The 21,695-nt window shown below is 52.3% G+C and overlaps 1 protein-coding gene across 1 annotated transcript in view; it reads left to right on the forward strand.

Moving 5' to 3' along the window:
• Positions 1 to 21,695, forward strand: part of LOC142311135 (uncharacterized) — a 72,022-nt gene that overhangs the window by 9,072 nt on the left and 41,255 nt on the right. The window contains exon 8 of the mRNA XM_075349280.1: positions 2,040 to 2,114. Within this exon, the coding sequence (XP_075205395.1) occupies positions 2,040 to 2,114 (75 nt within the window). The remainder of the gene's footprint in view (positions 1 to 2,039; positions 2,115 to 21,695) is intronic.

A 21,695-nucleotide genomic window follows, 5' to 3' on the forward strand; every position in this document is an offset into this window, starting at 1 on the left:
TGCACTGCATTAGAATATATGGAGGCTGCAGAACACCAAAAGCAAAACAATTGTAATATTGATATATTTTTTTGCTATCAGTGTTTATCTATTGTATTTTTTAAAAAGGAAAATGACATGGGCAAAAAAGATGGACAGTTTGGTCTTTTTCTGCCACTAATCTTCTAGGTCTCTATTTATCCCCATACTACGTATTTTAACATTTAATGGAAATCTACTGCTACCCCATCTAAATGCAACGATTCCAGCAAAGTGTCATTTACTGATCTACTTGGTGCAGTTTTAAGAAAATCACTGTTTTATCTGCTGCAGATTCACCAGTTTACAGAATGCTAAGCAATGTACAACTCCACCCTCGCCCCTGATTGGCAGCTTTCTGTATACACTGTGCATAAGCAAATGACTGCCAAAAGGGATGGGTGCAGACTTACACAGGACTCATGAATTTGGAGGACTACATGGCAGCAGGTTTATTAGTGCTTTAGTGATACTTTCCTTCTGATAAAACAGTGATTTTATCAAAACTACAGCAAACAGCCCAGTAAGTGACAAGTAACTGGAAGCAAGGTTTCCGTCTCTACATTATGCTACTCTCAGATTAATGCGGGCGTCACACGATACGATCTATTGTGCGAGCGCACGAGCGATCGTACCCACTCCCGTCGTTTGTGCATCATGGGCAATTAGTTTCCCGTGGCGCACAAAGTTGTTAAACCCCCGTTACATGTACTTACCTGCTGAGCGACGTCGCTCTGGGCGGTGAACATCCTCTTCCTGAAGGGGGTGGGACGTTCGGCGTCACAGCAACGTCACACAGCGGCCAGCCAATAGAAGCGGAGGGGCGGAGATGAGCGGGACGTAATCATCCCGCCCACCTCCTTCCTTCCGCATTGCCGGCGGGACGCAGGTAAGCTGCAGTTCATCGTTCCCGGGGTGTCACACGAAGCGATGTGTGCTGCCCCAGGTACGATGAACAACCGGCGCAAAGAAAAATAAACGTTTTTTTAAAAATAAACGACGTGTAAACGATACACGATTTGTAACCGATTTGCGATCATTCTGAGACGCTCTTAGGTGTTACACGAAAAGACGTCGCAAACGATGCCGGATGTGCGTCACGAAAACCGTGACCTCGACGACATATCCCACGATAGATCGTCTCGTGTGACGCCCGCATAAGTGGCAAAAACCAGTTGACAAAATCTCTTTAAAGAGAATCTGTCACAACGTTTTGCTGTGTAACCTGAAAGCAGTAGGAAGTAGATACAGAGACCCTGATTCTAGTCATATGTCTCTTACTGGGTTACTTGGTTCAGTTTTAATAAAATCATTGTTTTATCTGATACAGATCTAGCTATTCTCTGAATGCTGGGCTCTGTATAACCCCGCCCACACCACTGATTGGCAGCTTTTTGTGTACACTATGTACATTGAGAGAAAGCTACTATTCAGTGGTGGGGCAAGGTTATAAAGAGCAGGAAGACTACATTTGCATGAGACAAGTAGTCCTCTAATGCAGGGTTCCCCAACTCTAGTCCTCAAGGCCCACCAATAGTGCATGTTTTTAGGATTTCCATAACACTGCATATGTGTCGCAGTCATCACTTGTGCAAATGTTTGTGTCAATTGTGTATTAATATCAAATGTGTAATACTAGGAAATCCTGAAAACATGTATTGTTGGTGGGCCTTGAGGACTGGAGCTGGGGAACACTGCTCAATGATAAGCTCCCGTTGATAAAACAATGATTTTGTTGAACCTACAGTAAACAGTCTAGTAAATGGCACATTGCTGGAATCAGAGTCTCTGCCCCTATATTATGCTGCTCCCCTATTAAATAGCAAACCTCTGCTGATAGATTACCATTAACAGTGGAATATAGTAAATGTAAAAATGTTGGTTAAAAAAACCCTCTTACGGAGGGAGAAGGGGAGGAATTTAGCCAAATTTGTTCTGGTCACTAATACTATAGAACATCATAATAATAATTACTGGCAATTGTATATTTCAATATGTGATATATTTTCCATGTACAATAGAGAGAAGAAAATATATCTTCTAGAAAAGAAAATAAAAGAGGAAACCATCGCCCTGGATAGCAGAAATCAGATTCTGTAAGTGCCAAGATTTACTGAGCTAATTACAGCAAACCCTACAGGTTCCATGCTGATATATATATATTCCAGTTTATCCTCCACTCTCCCCTGGACAGTAACTTGGTGTAGGGCTTAGTTATACACTGAGTTACAGGGAGACTATGAGGATCTGACTCTATAGAGGAATAGTTATTATCAAGATGTAATGAGATAATTCCTCTACTATACAGGAGCTACAACACAGCGCTGCATGTAAGGCCTCCTCACACATCCGTGTCTCCGGTGCGTGCGACGTATGTTTCCACACGTACCGGAGACACCGACTCACATAGTCCCTTTAAAATCAATGGGCTTGCTCACACAATCGCGTTTTCATACGGACATTGTGTCCATGTGGAGCACAGGCATATCCGTGTGGAGCACATGGTGACGTGTGTTTTCTGCTGGCAGCACGGGGTCACACAGATCGCACAGTGATGTGATCCGTGTGACATCAGTGTGACATGTACCGGAGAAAACACGTTACATAAAAATAAAGAGATTTTACACTTACCTGTCTCCGGCGCTGCTGTCTCTGCCTCGGCTGTTGTGTCCGGGTCTGATCAGTATCCACATCATCTTGGGACATCTACACCCTCCTCAGGCCTCCTTGTGAACCTGAAGCACAGGAGAAACGCGTTGAGGCCATTTTTTTGGGTGACAACATATAAAAGGAAAGTTTTTGCTTTTTCCTTCTTTTTTGTACATTTAATCTGTATCTCATGTTTATGACTCTGGTTTGGGGACCCCATTCATTTGAATGGATTTTGCACACTGGAGATGTTGTGACTCAGTATGGTATGTGTTAGTGGATACATCTATTGTTATCATTACTTTTGTGAGCTTGGTTAATTTAACTTTGTGTTGTCAAACTGGTTATTTGTGGATTGTTTAGTACCAGCAGGCTTTAGCTTAGAGATTCCTATAGGGTTTCCGAGAGTGAGTTTCCTGTGAGTGGGAGCGCCATTTGCGCTTTCTTAGGGTGCGCGGCAATGCAGGGTCAACTAGTTTTGTATATCTCGTGCACCTACCTATTTTTACCTACTCCCCACAACAAGTTATCCTGCCTGGTTACCTTTTCATGGAGTTTTTTCACTAAATACACACACTTATTGTGTTTTTCAATGTATATTTAATAAATTGTATGTTTTAGGAATTTTTGTTTGTTAACCAACTTCCGGGTCCCGCTCATTAAGCTCATGAATATTCACTGCATTGACTGCGGACCCGGAAGTAACAGCAGTACGGGAGACAGCAACAACGAAAACAGGAAAGTATACCAGCTTATGCTGTGCATGTGCTACCCAGATGTTACACAGACAGCACACACAAAACTGACACACACATATGCACCTTCACCATGGACCATGCAAAACGTTTCTGTTTTGCATAGATGTGTGAAGAAGGACTAATACAGAGATGGTACAATACATGGAATAACAGAGAGGATACGGCGCTGCACCTAATACAGACATGGTACATGGAATAATAGAGAGGATACTGCGCTGCACCTAATACAGGCATGGTACATGGAATAATATAGAGGATACTGCGCTGCACCTAATACAGGCATGGTACATGGAATAATAGAGAGGATATTGCGCTGCACCTAATACAGACATGGTACATGGAATAATAGAGAGGATACTGCGCTGCACCTAATACAGGCATGGTACATGGAATAATAGAGAGGATACTGCGCTGCACCTAATACAGACATGGTACATGGAATAATAGAGAGGATACTGCGCTGCACCTAATACAGGCATGGTACATGGAATAATAGAGAGGATACTGCGCTGCACCTAATACAGACATGGTACATGGAATAATAGAGAGGATACTGCGCTGCACCTAATACAGGCATGGTACATGGATTAATAGAGAGGATACTGCGCTGCACCTAATACAGGCATGGTACATGGAATAATAGAGAGGATACTGCGCTGCACCTAACACAGGCATGGTACATGGAATAATAGAGAGGATACTGCGCTGCACCTAATACAGGCATGGTACATGGAATAATAGAGAGGATACTGCGCTGCACCTAATACAGACATGGTACATGGAATAATAGAGAGGATACTGCGCTGCACCTAATACAGGCATGGTACATGGAATAATAGAGAGGATACTGCGCTGCACCTAATACAGACATGGTACATGGAATAATAGAGAGGATACTGCGCTGCACCTAATACAGGCATGGTACATGGAATAATAGAGAGGATACTGCGCTGCACCTAATACAGACATGGTACATGGAATAATAGAGAGGATACTGCGCTGCACCTAATACAGGCATGGTACATGGATTAATAGAGAGGATACTGCGCTGCACCTAATACAGGCATGGTACATGGAATAATAGAGAGGATACTGCGCTGCACCTAACACAGGCATGGTACATGGAATAATAGAGAGGATACTGCGCTGCACCTAATACAGGCATGGTACATGGAATAATAGAGAGGATACTGTGCTGCACCTAATACAGGCATGGTACATGGAATAATAGAGAGGATACTGCGCTGCACCTAATACAGGCATGGTACATGGAATAATAGAGAGGATACTGCACTGCACCTAATACAGGCATGGTACATGGAATAATAGAGAGGATACTGCGCTGCACCTAATACAGGCATGGTACATGGAATAATAGAGAGGATACTGCACTGCACCTAATACAGGCATGGTACATGGAATAATAGAGAGGATACTGTACTGTACCTAATACAGGCATGGTACATGGAATAATAGAGAGGATACTGCTCTGCACCTAATACAGACATGGTACATGGAATAATAGAGAGGATACTGCGCTGCACCTAATACAGGCATGGTACATGGAATAATAGAGAGGATACTGCGCTGCACCTAATACAGGCATGGTACATGGAATAATAGAGAGGATACTGTACTGCACCTAATACAGGCATGGTACATGGAATAATAGAGAGGATACTGCGCTGCACCTAATACAGGCATGGTACATGGAATAATAGACAGGATACTGTACTGCACCTAATACAGGCATGGTACATGGAATAATAGAGAGGATACTGCGCTGCACCTAATACAGGCATGGTACATGGAATAATAGAGAGGATACTGCGCTGCACCTAATACAGGCATGGTACATGGAATAATAGAGAGGATACTGCGCTGCACCTAATACAGGCATGGTACATGGAATAATAGAGAGGATACTGCGCTGCACCTAATACAGACATGGTACATGGAATAATAGAGAGGATACTGTACTGCACCTAATACAGACATGGTACATGGAATAATAGAGAGGATACTGCACTGCACCTAATACAGGCATGGTACATGGAATAATAGAGAGGATACTGCGCTGCACCTAATACAGGCATGGTACATGGAATAATAGAGAGGATACTGTACTGCACCTAATACAGGCATGGTACATGGAATAATAGAGAGTAAACTGTACTGTACCTAATACAGGCATGGTACATGGAATAATAGAGAGGATACTGCGCTGCACCTAATACAGGCATGGTACATGGAATAATAGAGAGGATACTGCGCTGCACCTAACACAGGCATGGTACATGGAATAATAGAGAGGATACTGCGCTGCACCTAATACAGGCATGGTACATGGAATAATAGAGAGGATACTGTGCTGCACCTAATACAGGCATGGTACATGGAATAATAGAGAGGATACTGCGCTGCACCTAATACAGGCATGGTACATGGAATAATAGAGAGAATACTGCACTGCACCTAATACAGGCATGGTACATGGAATAATAGAGAGGATACTGCGCTGCACCTAATACAGGCATGGTACATGGAATAATAGAGAGGATACTGCGCTGCACCTAATACAGGCATGGTACATGGAATAATAGAGAGGATACTGCACTGCACCTAATACAGGCATGGTACATGGAATAATAGAGAGGATACTGTACTGTACCTAATACAGGCATGGTACATGGAATAATAGAGAGGATACTGCTCTGCACCTAATACAGACATGGTACATGGAATAATAGAGAGGATACTGCGCTGCACCTAATACAGGCATGGTACATGGAATAATAGAGAGGATACTGCGCTGCACCTAATACAGACATGGTACATGGAATAATAGAGAGGATACTGCGCTGCACCTAATACAGGCATGGTACATGGAATAATAGAGAGGATACTGTACTGCACCTAATACAGGCATGGTACATGGAATAATAGAGAGGATACTGCGCTGCACCTAATACAGGCATGGTACATGGAATAATAGAGAGGATACTGCGCTGCAGCTAACACAGACATGATACATGGAATAATAGAGAGGACACTGCTCTGCACCTAATACAGGCATGGTACATGGAATAATAGAGAGGATACTGCACTGCACCTAATACAGGCATGGTACATGGAATAATAGAGAGGATACTGTGCTGCACCTAATACAGGCATGGTACATGGAATAATAGAGAGGATACTGCGCTGCACCTAATACAGGCATGGTACATGGAATAATAGAGAGGATACTGCACTGCACCTAATACAGGCATGGTACATGGAATAATAGAGAGGATATGTCGCGGGCGGGGAGGAGGGTGCCAGCACACCGCGCTCACCCCTTCTGCTCGGGTACGGCAGTTGCTCCTGGTGGCTCGAGCTGCGGGCCGGATCCCGGGGCGTCTCGAGCGACACTCCTCGCCCGTGAGTGAAAAGGGGGTGTTTGTTGGGATTATAGTTCGTGACGCCACCCACGGTTGTGGTGATGGCACCACCGCTGCTCAGTGTGGGGGTCCCGGGGATGGTGATGGGAGCAGCCAGGTGTTGTGTTGCCCCTCCGTGGGTAGGGGTTGGTGATCCCGGGGCCCGGTGAAGAGATGCAAGGTGTAGGGCCTGGAGGGCGCAGGGACACGGGGGCAGCGCTGTGCCTTGCGGCACTATGGTACTCACTCAGCCTGACACGGACACAGTTTGTACGGTAAACCAACGGCTGGTAGGACGGTCCCACAGACGGCTGCACCTGCACTCCCGGTAGGTGACGGTGACTTCTCTCTTCCTTGCACCTGTGTGGTCTGGTGGTACCGGTGGATTCCCTCCAGTTACCCGCTCCCCGACTGCAATCTGGGCCGGAGGAGCTCTACACTTTGCCCGCAGGCGCTGGCCCTGGGGAAACTGGTGCCTTGGCGGTGGCGGTGTCTCCCCGTTAATGGTCGGGCTGTTGCCGTCAATCGGGACTTTGTTGTTGGGGTATCTGCGTCCCCGTCACTGACGGATTCGGCAAATTGGGCGACTCCTAGCCTTGCCGGGGTCCGAGAGGCCCCTGCCCTGGTGCTGACTGTCCTTCGGAACACTGCTCCAGACCACCGGGCACACAGCCAACGGGGTCCTTCCAGGAACTTCCGAACTGTCCCACTCCGGACAGTCACCGCCGTCGCTGACCTTGCTGTTCTAGCCCTACACACAGCTGGGCTCTCAGGCTTCTCCTTCTCTCTGCTCTGTCACCACTTCTTGCTTTCCTCCTTTTCCACTTTCCTTTCCTTCACTTTCACTTCTGGTTGTTTCCTCTAGCCCTTCACTGGACTTCACTCTTCCCCTGCCCGGGGCTAACTGCCTGGTTTACTTCCTGCCTCCAGAGTCCTGAGCTCCTTGGTGGGCGGAGCCAACCGCCTGGCCCACCCCCTGGTGTGCATCACAGACTCCTGGAGGGAGGCAACAAGGATTTCTGGTTAGCAGGTGTGCCTACCTGGAGTGTGGGGTGTAATGGTGTTGTTATCTGTGTCCCCTGGCTTGCCCAGGGCGACACATTCCCCCTTAGCAAAATGCAGACCGTCCGCGGGCTGCCGTCCTACACCGGTTTTATTTTTCTGTAAAAGGGGATAACAAGGGTTAAACATAACATAAGCATAACATTTTTAATCAACTCTTCCCAAGACGGGAGGCACATTTTACTTTAAACGTTGCAACGGTGTACGGTCACGGTTTCCGCTCTCTCCCACCCAAGCAACCTGGCCCTGATGCTGCCCCTAAAACCCAGGCAGCACCCCTTGACCCACAGTCCAGCACAAGTCACCCGAGCGGGATCTGTCCTTGCCCTCCAGAGGGTGGCCACCGGTCCCTTTGGTGGCTGGGCCCTGGCCTGCTCTGCTCAGGGCCCTCCCTCCAACCTGCCTCTCCGGAGGCGGCATTGCGGAACCGGTAACGGTACCCAACATATTTACAAGCCACTAACGTTTGTGGTTGCCCTGCAGAGTTCACGGGCTTGTCCATGGATAGTCCCCATGCATTTTAAACGGTCCCCACGGGGACAACGGTGCCGGCTCCTGCCGGTTGCAAATCACTGCAGCAAATCAGGTAACAAACTCGGGTAATCATCTTTCATCATTGCAGAATTTTCAAAAACTTTCAAACTTTTTCAAACAACACTCTTTTACATTCGCGGACCCTTTCCATTCATAGAACGGTCTCCCTGTACCTAAGTGGGGGTCTACCTAGGTTGGAACGGGTGGACCTTCGGGGCCCGGTGTCAGTGGTACTAGACAGTGGGGTAGAGGGAACAATCGGTTCCTCCTCCCTGCTACAGTGTGGGGCAGGCGGAGGTGCAGAGGAGCTGGGTACAGGTTCATCCCTGGGCACGGGCACTAGTTCTGGCTCACGGTTGACCGCTTCCACTACTTCTTCATCCACGGGTTGTGGGAACAGTATCACTGGAAGTATCACCGCGCCGTTCTGTGTAGGCCAGTTTGCTGGGAAGTCACCCATTACAGTGTGGATTACCTCTGCTGCCTTTTCCACTGGTGGAGGAACCGGTACTTCGGCCTCTGCCTTCAGCGCTGGGGGGCATTTCTTTAGATGGTCCCGAGAAACTGTGGCCAGGGTGTCCCCTTGGTCACGACTGATCAGGTAGGTCTTCCCATTGTCCCACTCAGTGGGTTGTATGATGTAAGGGACTTGCTCCCACTGGTCATCCAGTTTGTGGGCTTTTCTCTTCCGTTTCAGCACCACATCTCCTGGCTGGAAAGGACCTGCAGGCGCCTTCTGGTTGAACCGGTGCTCTTGCTGTTCTCGACTTCGACTGAGGTTTTTCTCCACATACTCCTGGATTTGCCGGTACTGGGCCCTCCTCTGACTTTCCCACTCCGCTGTTGAAGGGAGTGCTTCCGGGGCTTCCAACCCCATCTCCAGATCCACCGGCAGGCGGCCAGGCCGAGCCCTCATCAGATACGCTGGGGTACACTTCGTCGAGCTGGTTGGGATGTTATTGTACATGTCGACCAAGTCGGGTAACTTTTCCGGCCACATGTTCCGTTCTTCCAGCGGTAGCGTCTTGAGGAGCCCCAGGACCAAGTGATTCATTTTCTCGCACATGCCGTTGGTTTGGGCGTGGTACGGAGTGGTCCGGATCTTCTTGCAGCCGTACAACTGGCAGAATTCGTGAAACACCTCTGCTTCAAAAGCCGGGCCCTGGTCAGTCAGCACCTTCTCGGGGTACCCATGAGGTCGGCAGAAATAAGCCTGGAACGCACGAGCAGCAGTTCGACCAGTCAGGTCCTTGACGGGGACTACCACCATAAACCTCGAGTAGTGGTCTACCATGGTCAATGCGTAGGTGTACCCACTTCGGCTAGGGGTGAGCTTAACATGGTCTAGGGCGACCAGTTCCAGCGGCTGATGGGTGACGATGGGATGTAACGGCGCCCTCTGGCTAGTCTCGTCCTTTCTCCTCAGCGTACAAGGACCGCACTCTCGACACCAGGCTTCCACCGATTCACGCATCCCACTCCAATAGAACCGCTCCCTCAACAGCATCTCCATCTTCTTCCACCCGAAGTGGCCAGCACCATCATGGTATGCCCGCAGTACAGTAGCGACCTCAGCCTGAGGAACGATTAACTGGCATATTTTCTCATGGGTCTTCGGGTTGATCAGCTCACGGTACAGCCTCCCTTGGTGTAGGTAAAGCCGTTTCCGTTCTTTCCACAAGCGTTGGGCTTCGGCTGGAGCGCTGGGGTCCATTCCCATGGCGCCTTGTTCCACCAGAGTCTTGACAAGGCGGACAGCCGTCGCTTGGTCCTGGGCGTCCTGCCACTCTTGACTGGGCCGCGGGTCCAGATCCACCCTTTGCTGACATACCTGTATCCTCTCAGTAGGCGGCTGGTGAAACGCAGGTAACTCAATCTCCTCGAGGTCGTCGTCCTCACACCCCTCTTCCGACAAATGGGGCATCCGGGAGAGTGCATCTGCATTGATGTTGACACGACCAGCTCGGTACTTTATGGTGAAATCATAGTTGGCTAACCGAGCTACCCACCGCTGCTCCAGCGCGCCCAACTTGGCCGTGTTCAGGTGAGTTAACGGATTGTTGTCCGTAAACGCGGTGAATTTTGCTGCCGCCAAGTAGTGGCGAAACCGCTCGGTGATAGCCCACACCAACGCCAATAGCTCGAGCTTGAAGGAGCTATAGTTCTCAGGGTTCCTTTCGGTCGGCCGGAGTTTCCGGCTGGCGTAGGCAATCACCTTCTCCTTTCCATCCTGGAGCTGGGACAAGACCGCTCCTAGCCCCACGTTACTGGCGTCCGTGTGGAGAATGAACGGGCGCCCATAGTCGGGGTACGCCAAGACCTCTTCTCCGGTCAAGGCCGCTTTCAACTGGCCAAAGGACTCTTCATGCTGGTCCTCCCACAACAGTGGGGCTACAATGGGTCTACCACCTTTGGTCTGTCCCACGAGGAGATCTTGCATGGGGGCAGCCATCTTCGTGTACCCCTTTATAAAACGCCGATAGTACCCCACCAGGCCCAGGAACTGCCTTACTTCCCTCACTGTGGTTGGTCTCGGCCAGCTCTGGATGGCAGTGATCTTCTCAGGGTCGGGGGCAACACCATCCGCACTCACCACATGTCCTAGATACTGTACCCTGGGTTTCAGCAGATGGCACTTCGAGGGCTTCAACTTCATCCCGAACTTGGCAAGGGACGCGAACACCTCGGCCAGGTGCTCCAGATGGGCTTCATACGTCTGGGAATAAACAATCACATCATCCAAATACAGCAGGACGGTCTCGAAGTTTAAATGTCCCAAACAGCACTCCATCAGCCGTTGGAAGGTCCCGGGGGCATTGCACAGCCCAAACGGCATGCTATTGAATTCGCAGAGCCCCATCGGGGTGGTGAAGGCGGTCTTCTCCCGGTCCTCGGGGGCCACGGCCACTTGCCAGTATCCGCTGGTGAGGTCAAGGGTCGAGAAGTAGTTTGCAGTTCTCAGTGCAGCCAAAGATTCTTCGATACGAGGCAAGGGATAGGCATCTTTATGGGTTATCTGGTTGATCTTCCGGTAGTCCACACACATCCGCATGGTACCATCTTTCTTCTTGACCAGTACCAACGGAGCGGCCCAGGGACTACAACTGTCCCGAATAACCCCTGCCTCCTTCATATTCTTCAACATATCTTTGGCACACTGGTAATGTGCAGGGGGAATGGGTCTATACCTCTCTTTGATAGGGGGATGTTCACCCGTGGGAATGTGGTGTTGGACCCCCTTGATCTGCCCAAAGTCTAGGGGGTGCTTACTGAAAACTTGTTCGTACTCCTGCACTACCCTGTGTACCCCTGCCCTGTGATGTGTAGGGGTATCATCAGTGCCCACATGTAGCTGTTGGTGCCACTCCTTGGTGTCCCCCTGGGGTGGGGAAGTGCTGGTGGTAGGTGGGAGTGTGGATGGACGGGCTTCCTGGATAGTGTGAGGGTCTAGGGTGAGCAGTTTGGCAATGGTGGCATACCGGGGGAGCCTGACTTCTTCCTCCCCACAGTTCAACACTCTCACAGGCACTCTCCCTTTCTTCACATCTACCACCCCTCGGGCGGCCACTACAGTGGGCCAGTGCTCGGAAGGCATGGGTTCCATCATCGCAGGGTAGTCACGCCCCTGAGGCCCTACTGCTGCCCTACACCAGATCATCATCTCACTCCTAGGGGGCACAGTCAATGGAGCAACATCCATCACTCGCACTCCACCAATCTCCCCTCCGGTTGAGCTTACATGCTGGCGGTACATCAGGGCGCGGATCTCACGCTGCACAGCCCTCTGCCGGCTCCCCGCCGCCGTGGCGGCTAGCCGTTGCAAAAGGTTCAACACATCAGCCATGCAGTGTTCCATCACATTGGTTCCCAGCACTATTTTCGGGTTATGATCACTGGGTTCATTCATGATCACGATCATGCCCTGGTGTTGCAGTTCGGCTTGCCCCACTGTCATAGCCACTTCTTTATACCCCACCTGGGTCAATGGAAGTCCATTAGCGGCAATCAAATTTATACTAGGGTCTGGAGGCGCCAGCTCGTCTGTGGCCCAATACTGCTGGTACAAGGTATACGGTATGGTGGTTACCTGTGATCCAGTGTCCAGGAGAGCCATCACGGGTATGCCGTCCACAGCCACAGGGATGATAGGGCGGGCCCCGACATATCGGTCTCGCCAGTCCGGGGGGCCACGGTGTTCTACTCCTGAGGATTGGCCCGGGGCCCCAGGGGTTGCTCGTTTAACGGGCACTGTCGGTAAACATGGCCCGGCTTACGGCACTTGTAGCAGATTGGAAGTCTGCTCCGCGGGTTGGTAGTGCTTCTCCGCTGCATCCAGGGAACATCCTCGGGACTGTCAGCAAGCTGTATCTGTGCTGGGGGTTGAGGCCTGGTCAGAGGTTGTAGTGCAGCAAGGATTTTGGCAAGGTCTCCGTCCAGGCGACGGACCTGGGCTGCCAGTTCTTCCACTGTACTGCTCGAGGCTGCAGGTAGTAAGGAGGTTGGTTTGGCTGGGGCCGCCACAACGGGAGCTGTTTCGACGGGCCCCGGGACGGGTTCCAGAATTTCAGCAGCTGGGGGCTGTAGTGCTTTGATAGCCCGCTCCTTTAACACGGCAAAGTCCACATCAGGGTGTTCCAGGGCCCACAACCGGAGTTGTTTACGATCCTCAGGGGACCTCATCCCCTGCGCAAATTGCTCCACTAACATCTTGTTGCTATCCGCCTCATTAATAGAGTTCACCCGCTTCAGCGTGCGGAGGGCGGTCTGCAGACGTAGAGCATAGTCCCGAATGCTATCCCCAGCTCGCTGCCGGCACTGGTAAAACTGCATCCTCAGCTCAGCTTCTGTCCGGGTCTCAAAGGCAGTCTGTAGCTTCTCGAAGATGGTGGCTACAGAGAGCCGGTCCCCCTCGGCCCAGGTCTCCGCTTCCTGCTCCGCCGCACCGGTTAACTGGCCTAGCACTATCGCTGCGCGTTGCTTATCAGTTAGGGGGTACAGCTCTAGCAACGGGTTAAGCTTTTTCCGAAAGGCCTGTAGGGCATCCGGTTTCCCGTCATACTGCGGTAGCCAGGCAGCTCCGGGCGCATAGGGCAAGGAAAACGGCATGACCTGAGCAAGCGCGGGGGCCGCGGCACCTCCCGCCAGTACGGCCGGGACCTGGGCAGGCCCATTCCCATCCGCGGGTGCCGCTGCGGCTGCAACCACCGCTCCTCCAGCGGCTCCGTCGGGCGCAGACATCTTGTTTCCGTCCCCCTTAGCTCTTTCCGGCCCCTCCTCTCTCGGGGCGGGGTTTTGGCCTTCGCGCTTCTACTGCTCGAGAAGACGCTCGAGCGGGAACTTTTCGCGCCAAAGATGGCGGCTTCTGAAATTTTTCTGCCGCATATCTCCGGCGGTCACAAGGCGCACCTCTACCTGACGGCAGAGCGGTAAGATCCTGTTCGTGACGCCAAGTTGTCGCGGGCGGGGAGGAGGGTGCCAGCACACCGCGCTCACCCCTTCTGCTCGGGTCCGGCAGTTGCTCCTGGTGGCTCGAGCTGCGGGCCGGATCCCGGGGCGTCTCGAGCGACACTCCTCGCCCGTGAGTGAAAAGGGGGTGTTTGTTGGGATTATAGTTCGTGACGCCACCCACGGTTGTGGTGATGGCACCACCGCTGCTCAGTGTGGGGGTCCCGGGGATGGTGATGGGAGCAGCCAGGTGTTGTGTTGCCCCTCCGTGGGTAGGGGTTGGTGATCCCGGGGCCCGGTGAAGAGATGCAAGGTGTAGGGCCTGGAGGGCGCAGGGACGCGGGGGCAGCGCTGTGCCTTGCGGCACTATGGTACTCACTCAGCCTGACACGGACACAGTTTGTACGGTAAACCAACGGCTGGTAGGACGGTCCCACAGACGGCTGCACCTGCACTCCCGGTAGGTGACGGTGACTTCTCTCTTCCTTGCACCTGTGTGGTCTGGTGGTACCGGTGGATTCCCTCCGGTTACCCGCTCCCCGACTGCAATCTGGGCCGGAGGAGCTCTACACTTTGCCCGCAGGCGCTGGCCCTGGGGAAACTGGTGCCTTGGCGGTGGCGGTGTCTCCCCGTTAATGGTCGGGCTGTTGCCGTCAATCGGGACTTTGTTGTTGGGGTATCTGCGTCCCCGTCACTGACGGATTCGGCAAATTGGGCGACTCCTAGCCTTGCCGGGGTCCGAGAGGCCCCTGCCCTGGTGCTGACTGTCCTTCGGAACACTGCTCCAGACCACCGGGCACACAGCCAACGGGGTCCTTCCAGGAACTTCCGAACTGTCCCACTCCGGACAGTCACCGCCGTCGCTGACCTTGCTGTTCTAGCCCTACACACAGCTGGGCTCTCAGGCTTCTCCTTCTCTCTGCTCTGTCACCACTTCTTGCTTTCCTCCTTTTCCACTTTCCTTTCCTTCACTTTCACTTCTGGTTGTTTCCTCTAGCCCTTCACTGGACTTCACTCTTCCCCTGCCCGGGGCTAACTGCCTGGTTTACTTCCTGCCTCCAGAGTCCTGAGCTCCTTGGTGGGCGGAGCCAACCGCCTGGCCCACCCCCTGGTGTGCATCACAGACTCCTGGAGGGAGGCAACAAGGATTTCTGGTTAGCAGGTGTGCCTACCTGGAGTGTGGGGTGTAATGGTGTTGTTATCTGTGTCCCCTGGCTTGCCCAGGGCGACACAGATACTGTACTGTACCTAATACAGGCATGGTACATGGAATAATAGAGAGGATACTGCGCTGCACCTAATACAGACATGGTACATGGAATAATAGAGAGGATACTGCGCTGCACCTAATACAGGCATGGTACATGGATTAATAGAGAGGATACTGCGCTGCACCTAATACAGGCATGGTACATGGAATAATAGAGAGGATACTGCGCTGCACCTAACACAGGCATGGTACATGGAATAATAGAGAGGATACGGCGCTGCACCTAATACAGGCATGGTACATGGAATAATAGAGAGGATACTGCGCTGCACCTAATACAGACATGGTACATGGAATAATAGAGAGGATACTGCGCTGCACCTAATACAGGCATGGTACATGGAATATTAGAGAGGATACTGCGCTGCACCTAATACAGACATGGTACATGGAATAATAGAGAGGATACTGCGCTGCACCTAATACAGGCATGGTACATGGAATAATAGAGAGGATACTGCGCTGCACCTAATACAGACATGGTACATGGAATAATAGAGAGGATACTGCGCTGCACCTAATACAGGCATGGTACATGGATTAATAGAGAGGAAACTGCGCTGCACCTAATACAGGCATGGTACATGGAATAATAGAGAGGATACTGCGCTGCACCTAACACAGGCATGGTACATGGAATAATAGAGAGGATACTGCGCTGCACCTAATACAGGCATGGTACATGGAATAATAGAGAGGATACTGTGCTGCACCTAATACAGGCATGGTACATGGAATAATAGAGAGGATACTGCGCTGCACCTAATACAGGCATGGTACATGGAATAATAGAGAGGATACTGCACTGCACCTAATACAGGCATGGTACATGGAATAATAGAGAGGATACTGCGCTGCACCTAATACAGGCATGGTACATGGAATAATAGAGAGGATACTGCACTGCACCTAATACAGGCATGGTACATGGAATAATAGAGAGGATACTGTACTGTACCTAATACAGGCATGGTACATGGAATAATAGAGAGGATACTGCTCTGCACCTAATACAGACATGGTACATGGAATAATAGAGAGGATACTGCGCTGCACCTAATACAGGCATGGTACATGGAATAATAGAGAGGATACTGCGCTGCACCTAATACAGACATGGTACATGGAATAATAGAGAGGATACTGCGCTGCACCTAATACAGGCATGGTACATGGATTAATAGAGAGGAAACTGCGCTGCACCTAATACAGGCATGGTACATGGAATAATAGAGAGGATACTGCGCTGCACCTAACACAGGCATGGTACATGGAATAATAGAGAGGATACTGCGCTGCACCTAATACAGGCATGGTACATGGAATAATAGAGAGGATACTGTGCTGCACCTAATACAGGCATGGTACATGGAATAATAGAGAGGATACTGCGCTGCACCTAATACAGGCATGGTACATGGAATAATAGAGAGGATACTGCACTGCACCTGTCACGGCCGGGCGGTCGGGCAGACCCAGGAGGTGGATCCACTGGACCGAACTCTCTGAGATGGTGGTAGGGAGTCCGGCAGCTGAAGCACTGATGGGCAGTAGAACAGTCCGTGCAAGAGAAGGCAGCGGAGGAGTCCCAGGGACCACGGAGTCACAGAAGGTGGTCTTGGTGACGTAGCTCAGGTTCGGAGGCCGAGGTGATATCAGGCGGGGTCCGGAACCTCTGGAGCAAGATGACGGGTCACCGCAGGGATCCGGGATGGTACGGACTGTCAGATGGCAGACGGACAGCGTGCGGGGATCAGGACACGGCAGACTGGATGACGAGGCAGGTACGGCTCTACAAAGACAGATAGGTGAGTACAGGCACATAAACACCAAGAGACCTGACTCCTAGCTCAGGGAACACGAAGATCAGGCCCCGCCCCCTTGGACAATGACCCCCTATATACCCTGTACCTGTGCAACCTCATTTCCTGTTAATGGACGCTGGCCCTTTAAGAAAGGGTCAGTGACCGCGCGCGCGCCCTAATGCGCATGCGCGCCGCCCGGGTGCCAGAAGCCAGGGAAGGAGGCTGCGAGGAGGACGCAGGGGAGCCGGCCAGGTCCAGGGAAGCTGTCGGGCGCCGGGATCGGGGGCCCGGAGCCCTGGGACGGACGGAATCCGGTGACTGGGGAGCGGAGAGCGTGGCAGGTGAGCCGGGGAACGGGGGTGAGGACCCGGGGAGCGTGACAGTACCCCCCCCCCCCCACGCCCCCCTCCCCGCAACCGGGACATGAAGGCACGGATAAGAGGAGTGCCCACGTTCTCCCTGGGCTCCCAAGACCTATCCTCAGGACCATACCCTTCCCAGTCCACCAGGAAGAACTGTCGACCTCGTACGGTCTTCATGGCCACGATATCCCTTACCGCATAGATGTCATCATCGGCAATAGGAGGAGGGGCCGGACTGGCAGCAGCGGAGAAGGGACCAAGGACAACCGGCTTGAGCAGAGAGACGTGGAAGGAGTTGGGTATCCTCATCGTGGCCGGGAGCTGTAGCTTGTAGGATACCTCATTGATCTTGCTGAGGACCTTAAACGGCCCGATGTAGCGAGGACCCAGCTTGTAGGAAGGTATCTTCAATCGGATGTACTGGGAAGCAAGCCAGACCAGGTCACCAGGAGAGAAACACGGAGGATCCAGACGTCTTTTGTCAGCGTGTTTCTTCATCCGCTGGGAAGCGCGCCCAAGGGACGCTTTGACAGAGTCCCAAATGGTAGCAAAGTCACGAACTGCAGTATCAGCAGCCGGAACATCCGATGAAGGGGATATAGGCAATGGGACGGCGGGCTGGAGTCCATAAACAACATGGAAGGGAGATTCGGAGGATGACTCACTGACGTGGTGGTTATGGGAGAATTCAGCCCAAGGCAGAAGCGAGGACCAGTCGTCGTGATGGGCGTTGACATAGTGACGTAGGTATGAGGTCACGATTTGATTGACCCTCTCCACTTGGCCGTTAGACTGAGGATGGTAAGAAGAAGAAAAGTCCAGAGTCACTCCCAGATGTTTGCATAGAGCCCTCCAGAAGCGGGAGGTGAACTGAGTTCCTCTGTCGGACACTATGTGGGATGGAAAGCCATGCAAGCGGAAGATGTGATGTATATAGGCTTCCGCGAGTTCCTGAGCAGAGGGCAGTCCGGCCATAGGAACGAAGTGGGCCATTTTGGAGAATCGATCAACCACGACCCATATGACTGTGTGCCCGGAGGATAATGGCAAGTCCGTAATAAAGTCCATTGCTATGTGTTGCCACGGGACTGAGGGTATCGGTAAAGGCAGAAGACGGCCATGGGGCAAGTGTTTGGGCGTCTTGTTCCTGGCACAGGAGGAGCAGGCAGAGACAAAAGCAGCGACGTCCGTGCGAAGGGATGGCCACCAGTAATGGCGTACAATCGCACCCCATGTTCTCTTCTGACCAGCATGCCCGGCTGTTTTTGAGGCATGACCCCAGTGTAACACTTTTTGCCTGTCGGTATCGGAGACATAGGTCTTCCCGGGCGGTATCTGGGCTAGGGTAACAGGGGCCACCGGAATGATGTTGCTAGGACAGATGATGGGTTGGGTAGTCTCTTCCTCCTGCTCCATGGGCATGAAAGACCTGGACAAGGCATCTGCTCGTACATTCTTGTCCGCGGGTCGGAAGTGAAGCTGAAAGTCGAACCTGGCAAAGAATAAGGACCACCTGGCTTGCCGTGGGTTCAGTCGCTGAGCGGACCGCAGGTATTCTAGGTTCTTGTGGTCCGTGTAGATGATCACGGGATACACTGCACCTTCCAGGAGGTAGCGCCATTCCTCCAGTGCCAGTTTGACTGCCAAGAGCTCTCGGTCCCCGATGGTATAGTTGCGTTCAGGCGCTGAGAAGCCCTTGGAGAAGAATCCGCAAGTCACCATCTTCCCGGAGGAGGACTTCTGCATGAGCACTGCTCCGGCTCCTGAGGAGGAGGCATCCACCTCCAAGGTGAACTGGCGGTTCAACTCCGGACGGTGAAGTACAGGCGAGGAAGCAAAAGCCCGCTTCAAAGAGCCAAACGCGGCGTCGGCCGCAGGCGACCAGTCCTTTGGATTTGCCTCTTTCTTAGTCAAAGCGGAAAGTGGAGCAGTCAGAGCAGAGAAGTGAGGGACGAATTGGCGGTAGTAGTTGGCGAATCCCAGGAAGCGTTGGATTGCCTTCAGTCCAGAAGGGGGAGGCCAGTTGAGAATGGCGGAGACCTTCTTGGGATCCATCTGCAGTCCAGTCTCAGAGATGATGTACCCCAGAAAGGGGAGAGAAGACTGCTCAAAGACACACTTCTCATACTTTGCGTACAGACGGTTCTCTCTTAGTCGTCGTAGAACCAGCTGTACGTGCTCTCTGTGGGTTGGGAGGTCCGGAGAGAAGACAAGGATGTCATCTAGATATACTACCACACAGGTGTAGAGGAGGTCTCGGAACACGTCGTTCACCAGTTCTTGGAAGACGGCAGGGGCGTTACACAGGCCGAAGGGCATCACGCAGTACTCATAATGTCCATCACGCGTATTAAACGCGGTCTTCCATTCGTCACCAGAGCGGATGCGCACCAGATTGTAAGCACCCCGAAGATCCAGCTTGGTGAACAGACGAGCTCCTCTAAGCCGGTCAAACAATTCGGGGATGAGCGGCAGAGGGTACTTGTTCTTAACAGTGATCTGATTCAGACCCCGGTAGTCGATGCAGGGACGTAAATCGCCCTCTTTTTTCTTGACAAAGAAGAAACCTGCTCCAGCAGGAGAGGAGGATCTCCGAATGAATCCCCTAGCCAGGCTCTCTGAGATGTAAGTCGACATAGCCCTTGTTTCGGCTGGAGATAAAGGATATATCCGTCCTCGTGGTGGCGTTGTTCCAGGGAGCAGGTCGATGGCACAATCGTAGGGGCGATGTGGCGGCAGTACCTCGGATTCTTTTTTATCAAAGACATCAGCAAAGGACCAATAAGCCGAGGGCAGCCCCGGTAGGTTCTCAGGAACCGGAGGTCGTCGGATGGGTTGTGTGGATTTTAGGCATCTCTCATGACACGAAGCACCCCAGCGGGTGATTTCGCCAGTGCCCCAGCTGACTGATGGTTCGTGAGTCCGTAACCATGGAAGGCCCAGCAGGATCTGATGGGACATGTGCGGTAGGACGTAGAAGGCGATGTTCTCGGTGTGAAGAGCACCGATGCGCAGTTCAACCGGCCTGGTGGTCCAGGAGATGGTGTCAGAAAGGGGTCTCCCATCCACAGAGGCAATCACCAGGGGCTTGTTGAGTGGGATAACAGGCACCTGGTATTTGTCCACGGTGGCTTGCTGGATGAAATTGCCTGCTGCCCCGGAATCAAGATAGGCCTCAGCCGTGAACCGCGTCTCTCCCGTTGTCACTTGCACGGTCCATGTGACCGGATCGGAGAGAGTCCCAGCACCTAGGGTGGCCTCTCCTACCAACCCTAGGCTTTGGAGTTTCCCGGCCTTTCCGGACAGGAACGGAGGAGGTGTGTGCCCTCACCGCAGTAAAAGCAGAGACCCTGGGCAAGCCGCTCTGCTCTACGTTGTGCAGACTGACGCACTCGGTCAATCTGCATGGGCTCGTGGACGGAACTCCCAGCTGTTGATGACTGAGGTACGGAGGGCTTCTGAGGAGGAGATGAATGCCGTAACGGGCGTCTCTCACGAGATAGCTCTTTGGAGCGCTCCTGAAAACGTATGTCCACACGAGTTGCTAGGGCAATCAGGGCATCTAGGGTGGAGGGCACGTCCCGACCCGCCAACTCATCCTTGATGCGACTCGAGAGTCCCTCCCAGAAGGCGGCTGTTAGGGCCTCATTATTCCACCCGAGTTCTGAAGCCAAAGTGCGAAAACGGATGGCGTATTGGCCCACCGTCAGTGTTCCTTGACGTAGGCGGAGGAGTGATGAAGCAGAGGCAGAAGCGCGTCCCGGCTCGTCAAAGGTGCTGCGGAATGCCTGCAGGAACTGTTGAAGATCCTTGGTCATGGGGTCCTCCTTCTCCCACAAGGGGTTCATCCACGCCAGCGCCTCGCCCTCTAGGTGGGACATTATAAAGGCGACCTTGGCTTGGTCGGAGGCGAACAGATGTGGCAGCTGCGTGAAATGAAGGGAACATTGATTTATGAAGCCCCTGCAGGTCTTGGGATCTCCAGCATAACGAGGAGGTGACGCCAAACGGAGTCGGGAAGCATCTGACGAGGTTGCCACTGGTGCGGGGGCCATGGCTTGCCTGGCGGGGGACCTAGGTGCCGCAGGCGTCATTGATGCTTGTAATGTGTACAGGCGGGTGTCCACGGAGGTCATGAATTGCAGCATGCGGGTCTGGACTTCACGCTGGCGTTGGAGTTCCTCTTGCAGAGCCATTAGTGCTGCAGCGGGATCCATGGCCTGATCTTACTGTCACGGCCGGGCGGTCGGGCAGACCCAGGAGGTGGATCCACTGGACCGAACTCTCTGAGATGGTGGTAGGGAGTCCGGCAGCTGAAGCACTGATGGGCAGTAGAACAGTCCGTGCAAGAGAAGGCAGCGGAGGAGTCC

Source organism: Anomaloglossus baeobatrachus, chromosome 5 (assembly GCF_048569485.1).
Source record: "Anomaloglossus baeobatrachus isolate aAnoBae1 chromosome 5, aAnoBae1.hap1, whole genome shotgun sequence".
Lineage (NCBI taxonomy): Eukaryota > Metazoa > Chordata > Amphibia > Anura > Aromobatidae > Anomaloglossus > Anomaloglossus baeobatrachus.